The sequence below is a fragment of the Harpia harpyja genome, chromosome 10 (genome assembly GCF_026419915.1).
Source record: "Harpia harpyja isolate bHarHar1 chromosome 10, bHarHar1 primary haplotype, whole genome shotgun sequence".
NCBI classification, from domain to species: Eukaryota; Metazoa; Chordata; class Aves; order Accipitriformes; family Accipitridae; genus Harpia; species Harpia harpyja.
In genome coordinates, this window is record NC_068949.1 from 29,581,777 (window position 1) to 29,605,469 (window position 23,693).

General features: G+C 35.1%; 1 protein-coding gene across 2 annotated transcripts in view; it reads right to left on the minus strand.

Moving 5' to 3' along the window:
* Nucleotides 1-23,693, minus strand: part of KNDC1 (kinase non-catalytic C-lobe domain containing 1) — an 83,181-nt gene that overhangs the window by 34,476 nt on the left and 25,012 nt on the right. For both annotated transcript variants that reach the window (XM_052799395.1, XM_052799394.1), the window contains exons 4-16: nt 22,808-22,954; nt 20,549-20,666; nt 19,170-20,191; nt 10,947-11,061; nt 7,722-7,793; nt 7,558-7,619; nt 5,111-5,269; nt 4,682-4,759; nt 3,936-4,029; nt 3,595-3,757; nt 2,656-3,500; nt 2,404-2,548; nt 733-824 (exon numbers count right to left, since the gene is read on the minus strand). In XM_052799395.1, the coding sequence (XP_052655355.1) occupies nt 733-824; nt 2,404-2,548; nt 2,656-3,500; nt 3,595-3,757; nt 3,936-4,029; nt 4,682-4,759; nt 5,111-5,269; nt 7,558-7,619; nt 7,722-7,793; nt 10,947-11,061; nt 19,170-20,191; nt 20,549-20,666; nt 22,808-22,954 (3,112 nt within the window). The remainder of the gene's footprint in view (nt 1-732; nt 825-2,403; nt 2,549-2,655; nt 3,501-3,594; nt 3,758-3,935; nt 4,030-4,681; nt 4,760-5,110; nt 5,270-7,557; nt 7,620-7,721; nt 7,794-10,946; nt 11,062-19,169; nt 20,192-20,548; nt 20,667-22,807; nt 22,955-23,693) is intronic.

Below are 23,693 nucleotides of genomic sequence, written 5' to 3' on the forward strand. Positions count from 1 at the left end.
CTATTCTATTTTACCTGTTTGCGAAAACCCTTTTGATGAATAGTTAAAAACATCCATTTAAATCCAAAAGCCATTCAGTTTCTAGATTTCTGTACAATTCCCTTCCCCAGAATTTGTAAATAATTTTATTGACAATACCATTTTTTATTTTAATACATTTTATTTTTTTTACTGCCTAGTTTTGTTTTAATTCTGATAAGTGAACAAAGAAGGACCAGATTTGTTGCACAGTAATCCTTCAACCAATTCTCAACTTCATCAGTAATGCCTAAGCAGTCATAAGCATTTTCTAAAGCTCTCCTCTCTGCCTAACTAAGCTTGCTATATTGTGGGGAACTGACTTAGTATGACTGTCCCCCTTCCCTCTCCCTCCCTTAAAGCATGCCACTAGAACATCTATTGGATGAATACAAGAAAACCATATGTAGCAGTTAGGATTTTGGGAGTTTTTCAACAGATACATCTGTGTATATAAAAGTAAGTAAAAGTAAATGAAACAGGCATCCCACTCAACGACATTTGGTCATAGGTAAGCTTCCTTCCTTCCTACGTAAGCTTGGGGACAACAGGTCCCCAAGGCATTGATAATGTCCAGATTCACTGATAATGTTCATAAGTGCTAAGATGAGTATTTTACTGAGGACACACTCAAAGTGCTAATCTCTCAAAACTTGTGTCATTGGTAGATTGCTAGCACACAAAAAGATCTAGAAACATGAAGTTCCTTCTCACCCTCTGTCTGATCACTGCTTGCCAAAAACCTACTGGATTTCTTCAGGTCTTGGAATACATTGCCACACTTTGAATCATCTGCCTCAGTTATGCTGAAAATACAAGCAGATTAGGAAAAATTAACGTTTCATATACTTTTATACTTACATCAGTAAAATGAGATCTTACAAATGACTCTACCATGTATGTGAAGGGCTTCATACCTCCTGAAGTTTGCATGTTCAGCTTCAGTTGTTATTTTACATGGAAAAAAATGTTCAAACAGACATTAAAGCACACTGAGTAAGATACAGGGATTTTCCTTTATAGCATTTGGCAAAATTCCAACAGAAGTATCAGAACACATACAAACAGAAGGCATAACTCCAGGCATAACTCAGACTGCAAATTACTGTAATGGGTTTTTCACTCAGGATTCAACCTCTGGATAACAGTCTGACTCTAGAGTCATCCCTAATAAAAATAATCATAATTTTAAGTCAAAGAAGTTAACAATTAAAACCTGCTATATTCTTTGTCTAAAGAATGTTAAATAAGCAGTGCCTCAGAGATATTCTGAAGCAGTTCTTGTATGTGATCTAAAAGCTAGACCTGTATTTTAGTACTGGGTAATAAATGATGATTTCCTTTTCACTCCTGCTTTAAACAACTTTACTTTGTGACAATAGTTCATATAGAGGATGACCTTTTCGTATATGTCAGTAATTCAGCTGCAACAGCTCAAATTTCTCCTACTATAACATTCAATTCTGGGGAATTAAGAGCCTAACCTCCAACCAATTTTCAGTGGCTCCTTACAAATCCCAACCCAAATGTGAAATAGGCCAACATGTCAGGGCCTGATATCTGGAGGTCGTAGTCTATTCTCTCTGAAAGCTGCTGTTGAGATTATACATCTTTTAACACTGAAGTTTTCCTAGACCGTATCTACCAAGCTTTGTCAAAACTTCCAATTTGTAGTTCCAAACCATGACAGACAAACCACCCATACATAACTTCCACATATAAATGGATATAATGTTTACAATAGCCTTCAGTAAGTAGCTTTTATAAGTATGCTATATTTGGTGGCTGCAATAAAACAAGAATGTTTTTTATTATTTTTCAGGTAGATATGTCATTGAAGACGAAATAGTAAAAATGAGAAATTAAGCAAGCTGGTGTTTTCTCACTTAACAGGCTACTTGCAAAAGACTGCCAGGAGGAACACCGAGTCAAACTAAACCAGTTAAGTAAAACATTTCTAGCAAAGCTAAATTAATTTCCTTGTTCTTAGGTGTGAGTAGAACAGAAGGATGCATAAAGAACTAAACTCAAATGGAATAAGCAAAATGAACAGTAAGAACAATATATTTCACTTCTGGTTAAACAGCCTCTTTCTACCAAGACTATGAAGCTCTCCATCAATGGTTGAAAGCAATATTGATCAGAATTAGGTTTCCATTATTTAGCTATCCTAAGATAGCTTAATAGAAAACATCTTCTGCTAAGCCATTAGGCACTGTTTGCTGAAGAAAGCCATGAAGTATCTAATAGACTGGGAAGTCAATGGTTGGCAGAAAACAAGTAAGGATACCTGAAGAGAAGCAGCATATCCTTTCCTGCTTCCAGGAACTGGGATGAAAAGCATTAAATTGAACTATAACAAGGAAAAAGTTGAAAAACACCTACCACAAATGTGAAGGTCTTTGTCCATTTACTACCTGATACAGATTCTCCAGTAATTTTTCATCCCAATAGAGGTCACAAAACTTCTCACAAATTGTATCAGAGAACATACCAAACTTAATTTCCTTTAAGTTTAAAATGAAGTTACCTTGTTTAAAAAAAGAAGAAACAAGCAAAAAAAAAAAAAGAGAAAAAAGACATTAACAATATTCTTACACATGAATGATAATAATATGCAGAAGAAAACCTACATACCCATATCAAAAACTTCAACTCCATTCTCTAGATAGCCATCAAATGCAAACTCCTCTTGTATAAGATGAACCACTTCCTGTAGTAAAGTGTCACTTGTTCTGTTCTGCTGGGGCAGGACTTCAACATCAGAGAGATGAGAATTGTCTTGATTCACTGAGGTACATGGTGTGTGTTCTTTTTCAGTGAAAATACTGTCTACATTGGTAGCACACTCAATTTCTTGGCAGTTGGTTTGAACAACTGGGTTACTTTTATCAAACTTGTTCTGTGTATTAACAGTCTCACAGTTTTCCACTTTGCAAAGGGAGGCATCATTTTCTGTTTGCGTGCTTGTTTTACAAGTTGCAAAAGTACTTGAAAGTAGCACTGGCAAACTATGATAGCAATCATAAGCAATTCTTGAACGAAGAGGTTTATTTGGTATTTGCTCTGATACAGCTAAATGTACTGGTACAAATGTCAAAACTCTTTTCTCTGAGTCCTGTTTAAGAATGATGTTATTTATATGAAGAAAATTAGGAGATGTAGGACAAGCTAAGGAGCTGGAAGGAACTTCAGATAAAATGTTCTTTCCCTGTAGAGTATGTGAGAAATGAGATGGCGATGGTAACGTAACTATAGAAGTAAATGCATTGCCTGACTTTTGCTCTTCTGAAGATATCTGGGCTGAGTGGCCTGGAACTTGTAAATCACACTCAGGTATTTGAGGTGCAGTTTCAACAACGTCTGTGTCCTCAGTACCATAGCTTTTAGAGTCTTCTATATATCCTGATTTGTTGTAGTCCATGTGTTTTTCTCTTCCTGTCTCTTTCTTGAATTGTTCAGAAACTGGTGTGTGAACCTCTCTGAAAAGGAACGAAGAATTTTTTTGAGAACAATTCCAGCAGATATAACAATGAAGTCTCAAGTTTAACTTATTCTGGTTTAGGATATACTAACTTTGTTATATTTGCATTTTGTTGCAGAATAATAGGCTTAAAGTGAGTTGCAGGAGAGGTGAATGCAACAGGTAATGTAGCTTTCTCACAATTTAGAGAAATCTGGCATGGTACCGGTCCTTTAACTGCTACAAGTTTACTTTCACTGGTAATAGGCACAAATCCTAAAAACAAAAACACAGTTAGAAAGATGAACAGTAAGTAAAATATAAATGCAAGGTAAATAACAATCAATTTAGATAGAAAAAAAAGAATTGCATACCTGACCAACTAAATCTTGCAAGGAGAACTGATCTAGAGAATACTAAAATAAAGTAAACATATCAGAGTCTGACTGCTTACCTAGACTTGACTCTGAAGGGACTACTTCATGTCTTTCATTTTTAAATTCAAAAGCAACATGATCTTGAGATGAGATTACTTCTTCCTCAACAGCCTAACAATAAAAATTGAAGTCCAAACTGAATTTATTAGCATTTTCTTTTTTTAAATTCTGCTCAGCACATTACTTCAAAAAAACCCAACCCCCATATAAACCTAGAATCTTGCAAAGCAACAACCTAGTCATGCCAAGGTGGAGAATTAAAACAAATGACATAGAAAACTCTAAGGACTGGTAGAACTGTTTAGAAATCTTGATAGCCCTGTGTTTCAAATCAGAACTTTCAGGTAATCAAAGTTTTGAACAAAGTCAGTTCCATGGATTGACTGAACACTGTGTGCATTATATACATATATTTGAAACATAAACAGAACGCAACAATTACATATTAATGTCTCCTGTTCTGATAAGAGGGGTGGTAAATGAAAGATTATGAAATTAAGTCACTGGTTCTTCACTCATACAGATTGTGGTGTCAGACTCATACAGATTGTGGTGTCAGGGACCAAAATCTGTGGAGTGTCCACTCCAACAGCAAGAACTAGAAAAAAGTTAATACTTAAAGACTACTTGAAAATAAATTAAAAAAAAAAAAAAAAAAAAAGAACAAATCTAACTATGCTTACAGGGGACAAAATCTTACTGGAATACAATTTACAGAATTAATTGAAAAAATGTAGAGAATTAAAAAAGGTGGCACTCTTACCTTAAAGACAGATTTATTCAACAATGCCAAAATTTTTTTGCTGTTTATACCTCGTTCAAGTAAATAATGATTGCATGTCTAAAAAAAAAAAAAAAATTCATAATTTTCAGTCAGTAAATAAGTTTTCAATCAAGTGAGGTATTCCTGGACAAGGACAAAGTCAAGATAGTCAATTAGAAGTAATCTAAATTTAGGAAGTCTTATGAACATATTCTGAGTACCTTATTGACAATTTCAATATAAATTAAAAACACACCCCTCTGTGTCCCTAGGGAAGTAACTTTAAAAACAAACCCCGAAGTGACTGCTTATGATTTAATTAGGTATCAGTCTATTACCAAAAATAAATTAATATTTTGATATTCAAATCACTAAAATGAGACTTTAGACACAACTAGATTTCACATAAAATTGCTTAAACCTAGTAACCTTAATTGCATCAGCTAGAGAAGGTCTTTCTTCAGGGTTTTTTCTTGCCATATCCAGAAGAAGTTTTTTAAATTTTCTTGGCAATCCTAGTTTGTGACTCGATGGAACACTGTATTTTGCAGCCATCCACAGAACTGCGGCAACACCGTAAACGCAGACCTATTGGTATAATGTAAGAGACAGGAAAGATGTAAACAGACCAAAAAAACCTTCCACTTCAAAACCAATTCCAGCAAATTCCAGCAAATTATCAAAACATTCCCCTCATTCCCTGAAAAAAAAAAAAAAAAAAAAAAAAAAAAAAGACTAGAACTTCCAAAGTGCAGATCACATTTGGCTTCTGAAGATGCTGATGAAAATCCCAGCCCATTTCGAAAACTAGCTGTTATGCATGCAGGGCCAATAATAGTAGCTAATTTTCTACTGTTGGAGCAACAGACATAATTTGTCTTATCCTTTGTCTAGGAAAATTATTCAGGAAAAAAAGTGGTTTTAGAACCATTTTGAAGAATTCCTTTCTCATGTAAAAACTTAGATTGCTGAAAGCAATGGTAGAGCTCTACCATAAAACCTGGCCAGCCGCAATTTACTTAAAAAAGGTGATGATAATTCAGCAAGTAAATGGCATAAAGTAATTACAAGCTAGCCAGTACAAATCATATTTTACAGAAAAGATTACACCTATCAGGAGAATGAGGTACTGTATATTTATTTTAGCAATTATTGTGCTACCTGCAGCTAGACCAACTGAAGTTGCCATGATGAGGGACCTTGAAAAGCACTTGATCTTCACAAGCTTTCTTGCTTTATTTGAAGAATTACAATTTTCAGACTGAGCCAGATTTAGTCTACTTAATGATTAGTTTACACATGTTAGCATGTACTACAAATGCAATTTTGACAAAGTTAAAGCACCGTGTTTCTTCACATTGCCTCTGAAAGATATTAAAAAGGCTCAAGGGACAGAAACCTAAGCACAGTACTAAATAATGTGGTCTTATAAAACAGTGTTTTCTAGCACTCTTGAGCAAAGTGAACAGCAATGAACACAACATAACAAGGAAGTTCACTGTAAAGAAAATAACCTGTGAACCATTTGAACTGTTGAACAAAAGCTAACAGGTAGAAAAATATTTGAAATAGGAGAAAGCAGCTCCAAGAAAACAAACAAAAAAATTTTCTTCCCCTTAGGCTCAGAATTCCAAGAGTCAATGGGATCTCAATTTTAACCTAAATTTATTTATTTAGGAAAAACTTGCCATCCAATCCAGCATATCCTTCAAAAAAGTTCCTTTTCTTGAGGTAGTACAGTTATGAGTGCCACTACAGAGTCTTGATTCCCATACCATAATTCTAACTAAATGTTCATAACAACCAGAAAGGTATACAAATATCAGGAAAAAGCCAAAAAACCAGGTCAGCTTATTCTATATATAATGCTGTAGAAAAACAAGGAAAAAAGGTTACTTCAAATTTTCTAAAGAAAAAGAATAAAGTATAAAGACTTTAGGATTATTAATTTCTACCATCTGGTGAAACTGCTCTATTATATTTCAGGGTTAGTTTAAGCTTCTGAAGCCTTTGAAAAACCTGCACGTTGGATCAAAGCAGTTTAAGAAGAAAAAGCAACTTTAAAGAAGATGATATATAAACATTTTCTAGTTACAGATAATTTTACAGAAAGTCAAACTCTGTCTTTAGTAGATTTTTAATGAAGGTTTTTTTTTTTCTGATTCATGACTACTATGTCTAATTTTAAAGAACTCATGGGGCACAAGGTACATATCAGCTAACCTCTTTTCTTGTTACATAATAGAAGTGTACCGTAAATTCTGCTTTCCTAACTCTTAAGACTACTGTGGTACAGTTTGCAATTCAGATGCAGTTGCAGTGGAGACAAATACTCACCTGATATTTATTAACATTTTTATCGTCTTTGGTCTGAGAGCTCCTTATGGCTTATATCCATAGCAAAAAGCTCTAGGAAAACTGTATTGGTAAGAGATATAATTCATAATGTTCCCATAGTAAAAATACGCTGTTAGTGATATTTTGATCCAATCTTCCAAATGAAATTAATGTTTGGGCTTTAGCCTAGACAGTCTAAAATACTGATCTTAGTGTGACCTCCAGAATGTGAAAACATGACTTCAAGCTCTGTCCTACTGCTAAAAAACTGAAAATAATTAAGCCTCATGGAAAACTATTGAATAATAGATTTTTGGCAGTTACTCCAACAATTTTGGAAGGCAAAATTATTTTTCAGAAGCAAATAGTTTTATGGGAGATTAATATATAAAAAACCCCACAGATAACCAAGAAATATTGGGAGAAATGAGAAATATTATTAGAATCTTAGAAGAGTTTAGCTTGCTTCTTCAAACAGCAGAGGGATATAACTGTCCTTTGATAAAATACACAGCAACCTAAATAACCTAGCACATTACCTTCTCAGTATCCACATCCTCCTCTTCAATTTCAGGAGCTAAATAAAATATATCACAAGATTCTAAATGAGAAAAGAAACCAGAAACAAAAGGTAAGACATTTGCTACCTTCTCCACTCCTCCTCAAAAGAAATAAAAGCAGAGCATGCAATGTATTAGTTTACCTTCAGCTTTTGGAGCAGCAAAGAGGATACTTCCATGGCAGTCAATCAGCACAGAGTCCAAACATAAGACCACTGCAAAACAAGCCACAAAATGGCAAGGCATAATAAATATCTGTTCTTGTAACTATTTGACACTAATAAAAAGAAATTAAATAATTTAAAAAATTTGCAATGTCAGCAATTACCCTATAATAAATGATGCTTTAAATAACACTAACGCTAGAACAGACACCACCCAGTAAAGAGACAGTAGATGCATGATCACCCAAAGCAATTCCTGCAGAACGAAGACAAGAAAGTAAAACAAAATGGGATCACAATAAATAAAAGGGCTTAGAATACCGGAAGTTTATTCTCTTTATACCCAGCATTGAAAAGGAAGGCCAAGAAAGGAACAAAACAAAAAAAGAAATACAACAGCTAGATGTACTCTAGTCTTCTCACAAGGTACCAATAAAAGATAGTCAATTTATCTTAAGCATTTAATCTCTCCTCTCTTCCCTCCTCCAACCCCACCAAAATATAGGGTCATTATCTGGAGACAGCTGAGACATATGTGGCCAGATCCAGAACTCCTCTAGGTGGGATACGATATGGACTCCAGTTTTGCACAAACAGTTATAATCACACACACTCTCCCACTGAAGTGTTATGTAGATTGGTGTTTGCAAGGCCCTGAAATTTTCCATAGTTAGGAAAGAAATGACTGACTTCTAGAACTATTTTAAATGATCTGAGGTTTTCAGGAACTTAACATTAAGGTCATGACATCACATTATATAAATTCAGTGATGAATTTGTGAACTTGTGGTAAGACTGTGTCTATCTGTTTGATATCTTCAAAGCAAACTGTAATTTAACATGTTTCAATATAATAAGCCAGTTGGCTAGCAATGTAGTCCTGCCTTTGTAGACTACCATCAAATACGCCATTTTCTTATTAAAAAAGAGAGTACTAGGAGAACAGATTCTACATTAAATTAAGTAAGAGGTTAAAACATTAAATTTATAAATTATTAAATAAAATATTAGGGAGGTCTAAGAGTAAAACAAATATTAATTTATTATTAAATAATAAATTGAAGAGGTCTAAGAGAGAAAAATAAAGAAAAAAGGAAATCATACTTTTGCTTTTGTAGTTACCTGTACAAAACACATCTAAAGCCATTAAATTGTTCACTATGCTCAATGTAAATAAAGACTTGTCTACTACCTTCAGTAATATTTAAGCTGGACTTGAACTACATGTCTTGAAAAGCAAAGCTTTCCCAAACGGGAAACTTTACTAGTTATTTCTGCAGAGGCAGCTCCCCTGAGAACTCTTCATGCTCACTGTCTTTGCTTCTGAAGAGTTAACGCCTCTGGCCCTGAATCTGCAACACAGTTCCCGCAAAACAAATCTCAATGAGTGCAGTACAACAGAGAATTCTCACCTGGGTTCTCTAAAGGCAACATGTAAGCAACATCCTCTGATAAGAGGAGAGGAAATAAGTAAAGTCTCAATGGAGGGTACAAACAACTTTTGTAGCAGGATTGAATTAAAAAAATACATGAAGATGCTAGCTTTGGGGTATGTTTTCTTACCCAGATAATTCCTGCTTAGGATAACAAAAAAAGTGTAATCAAGGAAGGATTTGGAGGAAAAGGCTGTCTAAGTGAATAAATAATAAATAATCCAGCTTGTTCCACATTTCATATATGTAACTGTGACTCATCAGCTACCAATCTTACTCTACCAGTGTTAAGACAAAGGGTATTTTATCAAACACTTTATATGGTATCAGCTTCACCTTTAGTAAGTTCATATTACTCAAAAGGAATGCTGAGGGAACTTTATGTGTGTGTGGGGGGGCACTGTAGTCGTAACACCACTGTAAGTCATTCCACAGTGCACAATTACTCTTGCAACAGGCAGAGAATCCTCTGGCAGAAATATTCTAAATCTGAAAACAATATTCAACCTGAAGGTAGCTTTATTTATCAAATATGGAATTTTAGTAAGGTGCCTTCCATTTAGCAATTTGTATCATTATGTTCACTTTTACAGGCTACTTTAGGTTCAGATCACAACTCAGTCTTTAGTATTTTGAAGACATATGCATTCTGAGTGCATGTAAGTATGGTAACAGAGGCTGGCTAGGCATATTAAATTAGAATCTGATCCATTATGTGCAGTTATTTGAAACCTTCACAAACATTAGGAACATGCTATGAGGCTGAAATAATCCTTCTGTTGCAAGGTATATCAAATACTTAGTTTAAGTGTAACATTGCTTAAAGTGCTCAGAAATCTCCATTTATGGCCAGTTTCCTTTTTAGCAGTTTTATATCATGAAAGATAAAATAGCTGAAGCTGAAAACCAAAGAGATGCAGTAAGTTTTCTGCACCTCACTATCCAGTTGTTTATATTCAGTTACAGACTTCAAACTCATCCCTGTCGAAACCCTCAAAAGCAGGCTTTTTAAACCAAGAAAAAGAAAAGGCAGGGGTGGGTGAGTGGGGGGTGGGAACCTCTGCTCTGTTTACCAGAACTGCTACAGATTTATTATTAGTATAAGCTAAACCAACATTCACAATGCCTATGGAAATTTAGGATGGTCTTCTCCCAAGTCACATACAACATATTCCAATTCTGTCAAAAGACTGTTCCCTGTTCCTCTCTCAGAAGTTGACTTCTGACAATTCTTCTATAAACTGAAGCATAGGGAACGTGGAAGGAGTAATGTCATGACAAGACCCCAGGCACTTTAAACTGACAAAGCCCTGTATTGTCAAAAATACATCAAGGATCATTTGTCACAAAGAAATCCAGGCAAGAGAGGAAGTTTTATGTTTACATATATATAAAACTTATTTCTTACTACTTTCAAGATACAAGTTCCAAATGCTTTTCTTAAAAGTCACAGTACAGTTTCTCCATGCCCAAAATGTCTAAACACAAAATTTGTTTCAGTGCTCGAAGTCAAAGATTTGTTTCCCCTGCAAAAGCCATCAAAACTCAGAATAAAAAGAAAAGAAGACATTCTTCTATATATGGAAGAAAACTCCAAATTGAATAAGAATTCTAAGCCACAGTTTAAAAGAGTGAAGTTAGAAATGTTGCCTATTATTTTTTCTGTACACAAAATGAACATTGAGATGTTTTGCATCAATAGAATAAAGAAAACACTAATAAAGTGAACATAAATAGCTAAGCAAATATTTTAAGATAATTAAGACTATACCTGGATAATCAATGCAAGTCTGCAGAGTACATAAACACTCGTGACATAATGCCCAGAGTTCATAGTCTTTCAGAGGTTTACCATACCAGGACAACAGGATTTTTAGAGAGATCCACTGAAAAAAAAGAGTGAGGATGCAAAAAGTTATTAAAAATTATCACAAACCAAAAATGTTTACTGATGCAATGAAAAAGTAAATCCTGACATACAATGCACTCACCTAAAAAGCATTAAGGTATTTATTGCACTTGCCAGTAATGAACTAGTAATACTTCTTACTGAAAAAGCATTGCACAGTTAGCTAGCTGTATAGATGAACCAGTAGTTTCTTAATTGCATAACAAAAGTGTAATTCAAGTGAGATTTCAGCAAGAATAGAAGCGTTTCAGGAAAAGTAAGCTGTTTGGAAGTGCTTTCTCATCATACTAAGGAAAGACTCTTTTAGAATGTCAAAGATGACACATAATTATGGGGACATCACCTAGGCTTAAAAACAGAAAAATCCAAATGATCACCACCACAAAAAAATCCCATATTCAAATCCTGATTTACCCTGACAGGTGCATTACAAGTCTTACCTTCAAGATTTCATCATCATTTCTTGTTCTTCTGTGAAAGGCGTTAACAATATTGACAGAATTAATGACAGGTTTATTTGAAGTTCAAGCACGTTGTTCTGTGTTTAATCACTGGCTGCTCAATTTGTAGTAACCTCAGTTGTTTTTCTGGCTATCAATTTAGATTTTGATACCTGGCATAATACCTTAATGTGACAAAGATACTCCTCCATGGAAACTTACTGTTCTTCAGAGAATCCATGGTTTACATTTTGCGATTGATTTTTTTTTTTTTTTTGGTGAATATACAAACTTGACATTGAGAGTACTGCACAGACACCTTCCTGGATCAAGCTGTGCTAATAGAAGAGCTTATCAGTACTAGTGGCTCTTTTTATCAGCTGGACTTTATGATCTCCATTCATCTACCAAAGGAACAGTAAAAAATTCACTGTAGGCAGAAACCTCTGGTTTAGAGCAGACCCATCCAACTGTTTTAGAAAACAGCACAGCATATTTTTTGTTGCATATGCAGCCCTAAGATAGTAAACTACCTCTAAATGTCAACTTTAGGCCATGTTGGGGAAAAGAACTACCAGAAGCAATTCAGGTTTAACTCTGAAAAAAACCTGGAGCACAAGAGACAGAAACAAAAATTAAAACCCTGAACGGGTCTGTTTTTACAGGTACCTTTATATCCCAATCAATGTCTGTAAAATCTAAATAGACTAAGGGTTTCTCTCACACACAATGGTAGTACATCATTACATCTGACAAATCAGTCTCTGCACTGTCGTTTACTGCAGTCCATTTTTCATGACCCTGACTATGAAACACCCTTCACTGAGGATTTTATCATAAAATATGCAATTAAGACTACTGGATTAACTTTCATCAAGATGAACAAACAGAAATAGCTTCCCTGTGATCTATGGGGAGGAGAAAAAGAACCTCATTAATTTCTGTAGCTGAAACTTTGCTGATAATTTAATTTTTACCGGAAGACCTTCTCAAGGAATGTAATACTTTGAGCTTATACTGTTTAAATATTCCTTGAAGGTGAACCAGATAAACCATAAATTTTTAGAAAGATGTACCGGCAAACATATCTTTTGATCTACTTAAAATGTTTTGTATTCTGCCTACCTCCAACACACATAAAAATGTGGTGCTTTTATTCTCCCATCCTCCATTGTGGCACATTGCAAAAATTAGTAACTTCAGCATAGACAGATTTGAAGCCAGGTAATAAGGTTAAGCTTCATTCTCAAATTTTGCTATCACCAGCATCCTGGAGTGCAAAATTCTTTCATCAATGTGTTCCTTCATTATATCTAGAAAAGTAAGCTCGAACTGTCTGATAAAAAGACATCAATTAAACACCAGGAAGGAAGAGGACAGATAGTAAAAACAAAAGAATTAGTCTACAGAACATTCAAGATAGAACTTCATGCTGTTGATTGATTACTATCCCCGATCAGTGCTGTGTTCCCCCCTCCATAGCATCCTGGTTCTCATGTGCCTCAAATGTCTTTGCTCACAGACACTTTACAATGAAAGAAGCAGCCAAATACTTCAAATTCACCCTGCACAGCTGAAACGAGTGGAGAGAAATCAAAAGATAAATTCCACAGAATGACTAGAACTTTAAGAAGGTTTGGGGATTTGGGAATATTTTTGTAATAAGTACACACCGCTGCCACATGTTTCTCTGTAAGAGAATCCCTCCTCTTGAAGTTTATGTCCCTAGAGGCTCTAAAAGCTGCAGCGGAGAAAGACGGGCTTCCTCTATTGCATATACAAATCACCTTTCACTTCAGGAGAAGGTGATGAATGGCTAGCAAGGGGAAGAAGAGTCTCTTGCTAAACTGGAGACTGAAGTTAGTTGTACAGCAGAAAGCTGAAAAGTATTTCTCATCACTTCTGGGATATCCAAGCTCTCTAGAGGAAGAAAGAAATGACAGAAAGAAATTTAAGCACAGCAGGAAAGTAGGAATAAACCCTAAGAGCAGCAGCAAAAGTTTATGATAAGAAAGAAGAAAGTGTCAATGATAGATAACAAAACAGAGGATGAAAAGGCACCAGAAATAAATTCTGTTTCAGAAGAAATATGGATGTAGGAAAAGCAAATCTTAGCAGAAGCGAGAATCACTGCCATCCACAGGATAGCCAAATTAACCTGAGTCAGGAAAAAAAAGGATGCAGTCTGGTTACAGGTTGATGAACTTTATTTAAATGCATACCCTCATTGTTTCTCTCTGGCAAGCATCCTAAAGAAAGATTAAACTTCAAATATTAATATTGCTAGCTAGTATTCATATGATAGTTCTCTGTGATACTAGTAACAAACTGCATTGCTATTGTCTCTTACTATAATTGAAGTCTCTCCCCACCTTGACCATATTAAAAGATTACTTTTTATTCCTGAAAAAAAACAACCCAAGAAGGTTATATTTCTAGTGTTCTAATTATTCCAAATGCTCACCTTCCTACACCACAAAGAGAGAATTCTAGAAGACTTCATCTGAAGACTGAGGGTTCAGACCTGCTGGGACTTTTCCTTCTAACAACTTGTAAAAGTTATCTGATATAGTCCAGGTATACGATAAGACATGTTTCATCACACATTTACATCTGTGATGAAAAACACATGCAGTCTGGTTAAAATAGTTTCCAAAGGAAAAATAATACACTTCTCAACCTAAGATTGAGGCAATTTTTATTTAAGCCTCAAAATTTAAATAAAGGTATTTAATGCAATGCAACTCATACCTCACCTTTAAGGTGTTTAACATTAGATACCTCAAATATATTTAACACAATGCACATTCAAATTCCACTGAACTTGTTTATGTTTTGGTAAACATTTAAGTGTAAAAATCCCTTATTTAGGCATGTGTCTCACATTTGGTTGTTTCGGGTTTTTTTCTAACATTTAAGTCTCTGATTCATGGCTATTACTATTTCCTACAACTTCAAAAAGCCCCACTCAACCACCAAGAAAAAAAAAATCTGAAGTGCTGGAAAACATATGATTAAAATTTTTTAGTCAAATTGCCTGTAGCATGGATTGTTACTTAACTATCTCTTCAGACATTTTAGCAAAGCAAGCTCAAGACAACTGTTCAGCACCCATAAGGCCTCGAGTCCACTTCATTTAAAGAATTATTTTAATACTGATACAAAACATTTATTAGTATATTATCACCAGTAAAATTGCACCAAACAAAATTATAATCCAGTGCCTCTTCCCGAAATTTTTTCTTCATGTTCTGAAACAGACCTTTTCATAACAGAATCATATAACCAGTTTTTAAAATAAGAAAATGTTTTTCACAGCACAAATTTTGACAGAAAATATGAAAAAGCCACATGACTGATTATTGCCTATAGCTACATACTGGTGACATTTTGTTTTATGCCAAAAATACTGCATTTTAAACCTCACTTGTTGAAAAAGTGATGTTTTTTCTTCAGTGCTGCAAAGATTACTTAACAGATCTTTTACTTCATTGTTGGTACCAGAATTGTAAAACCAAACTTTTAGTAAAGCATTCAGACTATGCCAGTGTACTATATTTTATGAACATAATGCTGGCATATTTTAAAGAGCCAAAGCAATCAAGATTGTCATTATTCTTATCTTAATAAGTACTATTCTGGAAATTGACAACTTTTCTTTCCTTCAAGTGTTATTTCCCCAGTGTTCAGGTGTCATTCTCTAGCTACGTGGCTTTTCATTTCTCTCATGCTTGACTGGGTATGAATGATCAACAGAAAACAAATGTGTGTATGCCAGGTTCCCATTAGCCCTTCCCATGTAAAGGCCATAGCATTTGTATCACAGAGAAAACATTTAAAAGCATTAGAGATGAGACACACCTGATTGGAATGAAATTGGTTAGAGAAATAAAAGATCCCCACTCAAACTTGAAGTGAAAAATATTTATTTACGGCATGCAAAACTATAAAAATTACTAGGAAAACCCTCACAAGATACATTGCAGTAGCCAGACAAAAGCAAGCAAGTATTTTTTAGTAATGCTTACTAGCAGTAAAGCACACAACATTAAGAAGCAGTGTTGGAGTATTAGAAAAATATTGTCCACTGGAGAAGTATTGACAGGCAAGAAAAACTGTCTGTTCTCCAGAGTAGACAAGGTTGATCTTCAACCGGATGGGACTGGTATTGCAATTTCTCTAAAGAACAAGAAATATTTAAAGAGATGCTAGAAATACTATTCTAAAAGCTCTATTTGCTGCAATCATACTTATCTGTTATAGAAAACTAGTGAAAGAGCAGTGCTGTAAATCTTCTAAGGTGTTTTCTATTTAGCCCAGAAGATAGAAATTAATTGGGGCTTCACACTTTTTGTGCCTTTGCAGTAAATGAACAAACTCTCAGACTCAAGTTTTGGCCTCTTAAAAAAAAAATCAAACATTTTTAGGTATTCAGTAAGATTCTGGGACAGAGAAACGAAAGGGAACTTGAAAGAAAGACATCAGTTGTAACTTTTTCACAGAAGGGATAGCACAGTATGGCTTTATTTTTGCAATAGTCAGGAGGTTAAGACAGAGGCAGAAACTGTTGTTTTAGAAGCCTGAGGAATAAAATCTGTTTTCCCAAAGAAGAAAAAGAAGCTGAAAACACTACCCCCCCCCCAAGATTTATAATAGAGTCCGCCATAACATTTAATGACTACTGAAAATGAATGACTTTCCTTCAGAAAACAAAGATTACCAGGCTAGAAGCTCAGCATTTCATAGAAGAGACAGCCATTTCGAAAACTTAGGTGTTGCTCACAGATGTTGATATATTTAAATGCTTTTTTTCTCCCTACAACAGTTAAATAATCAAAGAAGTTTTGGGGGGTTTTGTTTTTTTGTTGTTTTGTTTGTTTGGGTTTTTTTAGGGGTTTTGTTTCTTTTTTTTTTTAAGACCCATTTATGATTTCTCTAAAGACCATAATGTTTTTATGTGGCAGAACCTGAACATTTGCTGGAATTGATTATTAAAAAAAGAATATAGAGCATGAGTCTATCAAACTTTTCTTCTACTGAAAACACAGCTATAAAACTCTGGTTTCATAGACAACCACCACCCTGCTGTCTTCATTTCAGCTCATATGTATTATAACACTGCTTATTACAGTAACTGGAATAATAGCTACCTTTTCTAAATCACTGTGATTGTCCTGTGAATTCAGTGGGAGCAGGATAACCTTACTTCTACTAAGAGCCTGCCTACTTAGGAGAATAAAATTCTGTTCAGGCTGAAAGAACACTTCATTTAAATTGATGATGAAATATTTGAAGAAAAAGAAGATTTCAGGAGAATGGCAGAATAATGTGAAAACATATTTTGGTTTACGTTTCTGTGTGCCAATCTCAAGTGCTGCTGCAGGAAAAACAAACAGGACATTCATTACAACTTTTAAATTGTGCAAGAATTTTGGGAAACTATAATTCTGAGGACGATTATTTTCTTTAAAGTACCTTCATGTACCCAGACTTAAGCTGTTGTCCTAGTAATCCAGTAAGGACAGAATATAGGTCTTATTTCAACAGATTTTTTTTTTTCCTCGTTAAAGAAGAACCCCTATCACTACACTCAATTTATTCGTAAGTGATGGCAGCTTATTCACCACACCTCTCTAGTTAACATGGAGGCTTAAGTAAGTCCACTTCCACCTCAAGGCAAGTGACTGAAGTGTGCTACCTTTATTTCTTGGAACAAAAAAACCCTCCTAAAACCCAACAACAAAAAAACCCCAAACCAAAAAAACCAACAAACCAGCTGCAGCGGTTTTACGGTGGTCTGACAGCCTTATCTTAGCCATCCTCTCCAAGACAAATAAACATGTAAATTAATTCCTAGGTTTATACAGTTTAGCATAAAAAAAATAAAAACTCCATTCAGAAAAAAAAAGAGATTTGCACATATGATGAAAGACAGTTGTTTCTGTTGCTTGAATACTAAGACATATCTAGATTTCTGTATGCTAACAAGCTTTCTCACAAGAAGTCAGTGACTGAAATTGCTGTGATCCTTGCTAGAAATACAAGCACATCTACCAAATGAAGCAGGTTCATGTGAATCCAGAGTAACAAATGACACAGCAAAAGCAGAAGACTTCGGAATGATTATAAATCTGATTATTCCTTTCCACTCTCGTCTGAATATGAAGGTTGCATAGTCCAGAGCAGGAAGGGGGATGGTGTTGGGGGAAGCATGTGTCTACAATAAATGGATCTTTTCCCAGAGTCTGAAGAATGCACCTGCAGGATTTAAAAACTAAATAAAGGACTCAATATGCATATAATGAGTAACTCCCTCAGAGAGCAAAACCATGCCATGTGGTACTTATCCATATTTACTATCCTCCTGCACTATGAATTTAATAAGCACACATGCTATTGAGGGGAGGAGAGACAGAAAAGGGAAAAAAGCAGTTAGAACAGAATATTCAATGTTACATTAATTTTTTAGCTATGATGAACCAAAGGCAACTTACATACTTGACAGTCCTAGGTTACTACTCCAGTGGAGGTGTTCGGGCAAGGTGAAAAGAAGGATGGATGCAGACTGAACATAACCCTATCCATAACACTGCATGGGATGGCTGGAAGACTGGCTATTAGGCAAGGAGAACAAGGCTGAGTTGTCAGTAGACAAGTAAGGAAAAAAACCCAACACCTTCACCTAAGCATAATTTCTGGAAATGAAATGTGTGAAGTTTGTGCTGCTCATTTTTATCAACTCACAGCAAGGCTGGAGAATCACCAACCATCCTGCATTTTTACCCAGCAGCTCTCTTATCACATGGATTGTTTACATCTCTTTGAGTGTGGCACAAGAGAAAACCATCTAGTCAGAGACCAAACTTGTCCACCCTGAGAATACGTAATTTGAGCAGAGACCGCACTACAACTATCTATCAACAAGTTCTAGTAGACTAATTATCAACTCTCCCTCTTCTTATTTGTCTATGTATAAGGATGAAATGCTTGAGACAACAACATCATATTGTGCACATATTTGAATTCTATCATGAAGTATACATAACAAACACAGAGGTGGTAATTTAAGAACACAGAACAGATACAGCATATGTACAATTTTCAAAAACTTAAATGTACATGTAGATTAAAAAAAAGTGGAGTCTTTTCACCTCCTGAAGCAGATGGGATATTGCCATTGATTTCAATGAGGTCAGGTTTACAGTCAGGTACTCTGAAATTTTCATAAGCACCTGGGAGGCCCACTGCAAGGTAGTGAACTTTATGCGTTGACAGTAACACAAAGAGTTAAAAATCTACATATGCTTTGGTAATGTTCTCTTACAAATGTAATCAACTATTAAGTATACTGCTCCAGCACACTAGCGAGTATACTCCATTTGTAAAAAAAAAAAAAAAAAAAAAAAAAAAAAAAAGTAAGTTGATTTTGCAATAGCATAAATTTCACTGTAGCACTTTACTTTTAGAGAGGAAAAAAGGATCACCAATTTCCAATATTAACTCTTAAAGTGTGCAGACTAGCAAAATTCGATTTTCCAGGACGCTAAAGGGGACAAGGGGGGAAGAAATCACACAGTATTTAAGTCATTTCATCTCCACATAAGTGACTACAGCAACTATATAACGAAGACTTTATTTTTACTACCTGCTCATTACTTTTGATTTCTGACCCTCTGCCTCCACAAAGATTATCTTCATTATTGTTTGCGCTCATTGCACCGTTGCTTAATTCTGGAGACCTAATTAGGTTTGATCCGTATCTGTTCCCACTGGGTTTTGTCGTTAACACTGAAGCCATCTTGTTAAAATGTGGTAAAGAATTTTCATTTGACCCTTGAAAAGTTTCAGAAGAGTCTTCCAACACCATGTAATTGTCTAGCATTTTTGCTCCAGCAATTGATTGATTTGGGCCTTTTAGCATACCAGCTGTATTTGGCATTTCAGAGGTAGGATCAGAACAGTCTTCTTTATGATCAGATGAAGCAAAACCTATCTTTTTACCATTAATAAGTGACATATGTTCTTCTAGATTCATGCCAGACACCTGTGTGCATACACATGGAGCTTCTAAATGAAGATCATTAACCTGGTGATTCTTTGGTTCTATTTTTGGTGGACTACTAATAGCAAATGAATTAAGATTTCCCTTTGAAAAAGCAACCTCATTATTATTGTCTAGAGGTAGTGACTCTTGTGTTAGCAAGTAATTTTTCCTAGCTAGTGGTCCACTGTTGGTTACAGAAGTAAAAAAGTTATTTGTATCTGCAGGTTCAAGTGGTAGCTTTGGAAAGGTTTTAATTTTTCTCAAAGAACCTTTCTTAAAAATGCCATCTCTCTCCAGGTCAATAACACATGATTTTATATCCAAAGCAACACTAGCAAAACTGTCAGTATACGCTGCATGTTTGTCATCTTCTTTGCTCTTTTTAGCTTGAGTTGCAGGTTGAGAATGTTGAGTTTTCTCATTATCCAGATCAATTTGCATTTCCTTCAAACCACTTTCTCTGCCAGTCACCATAGTAACTATAGAAGAGTCCTTATGACAGGCAGCTGTCACATCTTCCACTGCAGACGAATCATCTGCTATGTTGTTTTTCTCATTTGAATATAATTTAGATCCCAAACTTCTCTGACACATTCTTCCCTTCCACATGTTATCACAGACATCTAGATGCAAAAACAGATGCTTATATTAAATGTGTATTTAAACCTTCTAATCTTTCCTAGTAAATCTTTATATTGCTTTTTCCTACCACTGCTGTTAGGTATCTTCAGTATGTTACACAAATTAATTATTTCTGGACAAGTCACTTTTAATCATAAAAGACACTCTAACTATATTAATTATGTTCATTAAGAGTTGTATGTCCCCTGTTCCCCCTCCAATCTACAAATATTTAATAATAACTTTTTTGATATCTAGAAAGGAACCTATAACAGGAAAGTACACAAACACAGCATTTTAAAAATAATTAGATATGTCATGCAATATAAAGTTCTAGGCTAAATACATTTTAAGGTTACCTTGAGAAGCACCAAATGATTCAATTGAAAGAACCCTTCTTCCAACAGCAGACAGGCTTCGACAAATATTACTTGATGAAGCAATCTTCAGTTTTTCTTCACATAATGACAAAATGCTCTAGAGAAAATTAGTGTTAAATACTTATTTAATAATGAATAGAATTGTGAATTTTGACTAAAGTGAATCATGTTAACTCACACAGTACATCTGAATTTATATGATGCTACATTGAAGGTCTTTCTTGCACTGTTTATTATACTGTGTGTTTCTATTATGTGGTTGAATTAATTTCTCATTTTTACCATGGGCTATCATGAAATTATTTAATACAGTTCAAGTTCTAGCCTACAGTTAGAACACTAAGAACAACTGATAAAAATTAATAATCTTAAATGTTACCTTTTATGAATAACATACTGAAAATGTAAAAAAGCTAAAGCGTGGATTATTTTTTAAACAGCCAGTGATTCACTTGAATTGAGTGACATAGGCAGGATGATGAATGTTTTTATTACTGGAATTACATTAAAAGTACATCCTGAATCTTTTAAAAAATGCAAAATACAAATATCTAGAAAGCACTATTCCCAATTAGAGAAAGCAATCATTATCAGATCACAAGAAGAAACAGTATTACATATCTCTTATCTGTAGCTTGAGCATCATTTGATGGCATTAGCATTGGTGTCATATATGATTAACTACAGACATTCACACATGTAAAAACCTGTCACTTTGGATGGGAAGTAGAAGAGAGCTGCCCTTCCAAATGCATCCCACTGTTTCCTCAGTAACTGTTCCTAGATAAACACTGATGAGACCTCATACTGCTCTGAGGAGCTGCTGTTACTTTCCCATTAACCTGCTCAGCTGCTCTTCTGCTGTTGTGAGTGGAAGGAAGAAATCAGCTGTTGGTTCACATATCAGATTGAGGAAGGACAGGAAAAGGTGAGACAGGTATCAAGCTGTGCTGGAGTCTAGTGAAATGCCTAGAAAAGTCTATGGGTTTTCCCTCCATATAGCTCCCCTCACTCCCTTTCACCCATGAATGGCCCAGTGGAAAAAGAATGGAAAAGAGAACAGAGTCACAAAGCAACCTTCATGTATTACACCAGACCAGCCTTGACCCACTCTATTTTTGGGCTGATGTAAGTAGTCACCAAAGCTTTCGGGGACTACAGACCAATTGGAGATGATAGGGAGTGCTATACAATCCCTTTCCTGACTATGCTCCAAAGTAAACAAATAGAAATACAGGAGCTGATCAAACAGGCTCTATGTCAGGAATGGTCTCCTGCCTGGGCAGTCCTCAACCAGGGAGCCAATACTCTTTGCTTCATAAAAATGAATCTATTCATTCTTCTGTTGCAGCACTCTTTCTGCAAAGTATTGCTTATAGATGCTATACCATTTAGAATTTATGCTATCAGCTCAGAGAAAAAAAAAAGGAACAGAAAAGTAGATAGCACTATTCTGAAGTAGAACTGACTCCAAGAAAAGTCACATTTGGACAACTGTTATTCTCTGGCTACAGTCTGAAAGTCTGCAAAAACAATGCATTAAAGCTAAACTTTCACACATTAATGTCAAATAACACTGTATTAGGTAAGCAATATTTAGAATGTAAATTCTTTGAAAACATCTTGAAAAATCCTATATATCTTCAAATTCTTTCTAAAAACTAAAGGTAAAATAAGAGGCTAAGTGGAATAAAATACAAAACCAATTAAGATGTCTAATCAAATACTATTAAACATTTATGTATTTACAGAAGAACTAGTTAGTAGTAACGCTTTGAACAACACTGCTTTGAACATGCCAAGGAATAGAGGTTTCCTGCGGTGTGGCTACCTCCATCCCCTTCTTAAATGCAATCCAAACATCATTTGAGGCACCATGCAAATTTCACAGCATGATGCCTGTGCTCTTGCTTCTAACGACCCTCTCTCTGTAAACTCAATATTAAATGGGAAGAAATAGCTAGTGAGAAAATTTAGGTCCGCAAGTGTATTCACCCAACCTTCTTAAAAATTGAATCACTGTAAAATATCTACATCTGCTTTTCAGGTTGTATCACCATTAGATTAGAAAGAAGAATTTCTGCTGACTCTAAGAAAACCTCAGCTTTCTTGCAAAATCTGAGCATACTACATATAAAGACCATCTCTCTATTAATGAGCACACATACAGAAATATTTTTGTCACTTTTTAAAAACAGAAAAACATGAAAAACAGAAAACTATGTAGGGCTGTTTTACCTCAATATCTGGCCTATTTTCAGGATTCTCTTCTTGCATTTGTTCCAGCAGAGTACGCAGATCTTGCCCAAATTCTGATTCTGTCTCAGGTTCTACTATATATTCTATTGCTGCTTTCAACGTTGCACCCAAAGAATAGATGTGTGCCTGCATGAAGTTTAAAAAAAGGCATTAAGTATGTTTGCAATTCTCTCTCTCCTGCCAAAAAAGCTCTGAGATCACAAGGGATCCAGCTTACATTGTTTTCATTTTTAACTTACAAGGTAACAGTTTACTGGAAGGGTGGTTTAATTTAAACAGGAGTAACAAAACGGGCTTCAGTCCTGCTTTGGTGAATATGTTTGTTGCAAACAAATAACCCTGTGTGGTCCAGCTAGAACCTTTTTTCTTCCTCACCAATAATCAGTACTACAATTGTTCATCAGCTACAGTTAAATATAAAACTCAGCCCCCTGTGTGTGTGCAAATAATATTTAAGTTAGAAGCATGCTGGAAGATTGCAGTGGCATTTGTCTTAGCAGGAAAAAAAAATGTCTGACTTATAAGTGCTATCAAGCATAAAGAAAGCAAACAAACAATACAGCATAATATCACTTGTCTCTGAAGACACTTATGAAAGAATTTTAATAAATACTCCATGTTTGCCACCTCTGCTTCTCTTAAAATCCACAACCTTGTGATGAGCTCCAATAAAAGCGGAGGTGAGCCAACAACTTTCTTAAATCTAGTGCTAATGCATTGGATTTGCCATACAACACAGCTACCTCTTAATTTTAGAAGTTTTCTGCTTCTTAGAAAAAAAAAAGACATTTTCAGATCTGCTTTAATAGTAACGGTAATTTACCCGTGATGGCCTGTATTTTAATGTTCCATTCAGAGAACACAA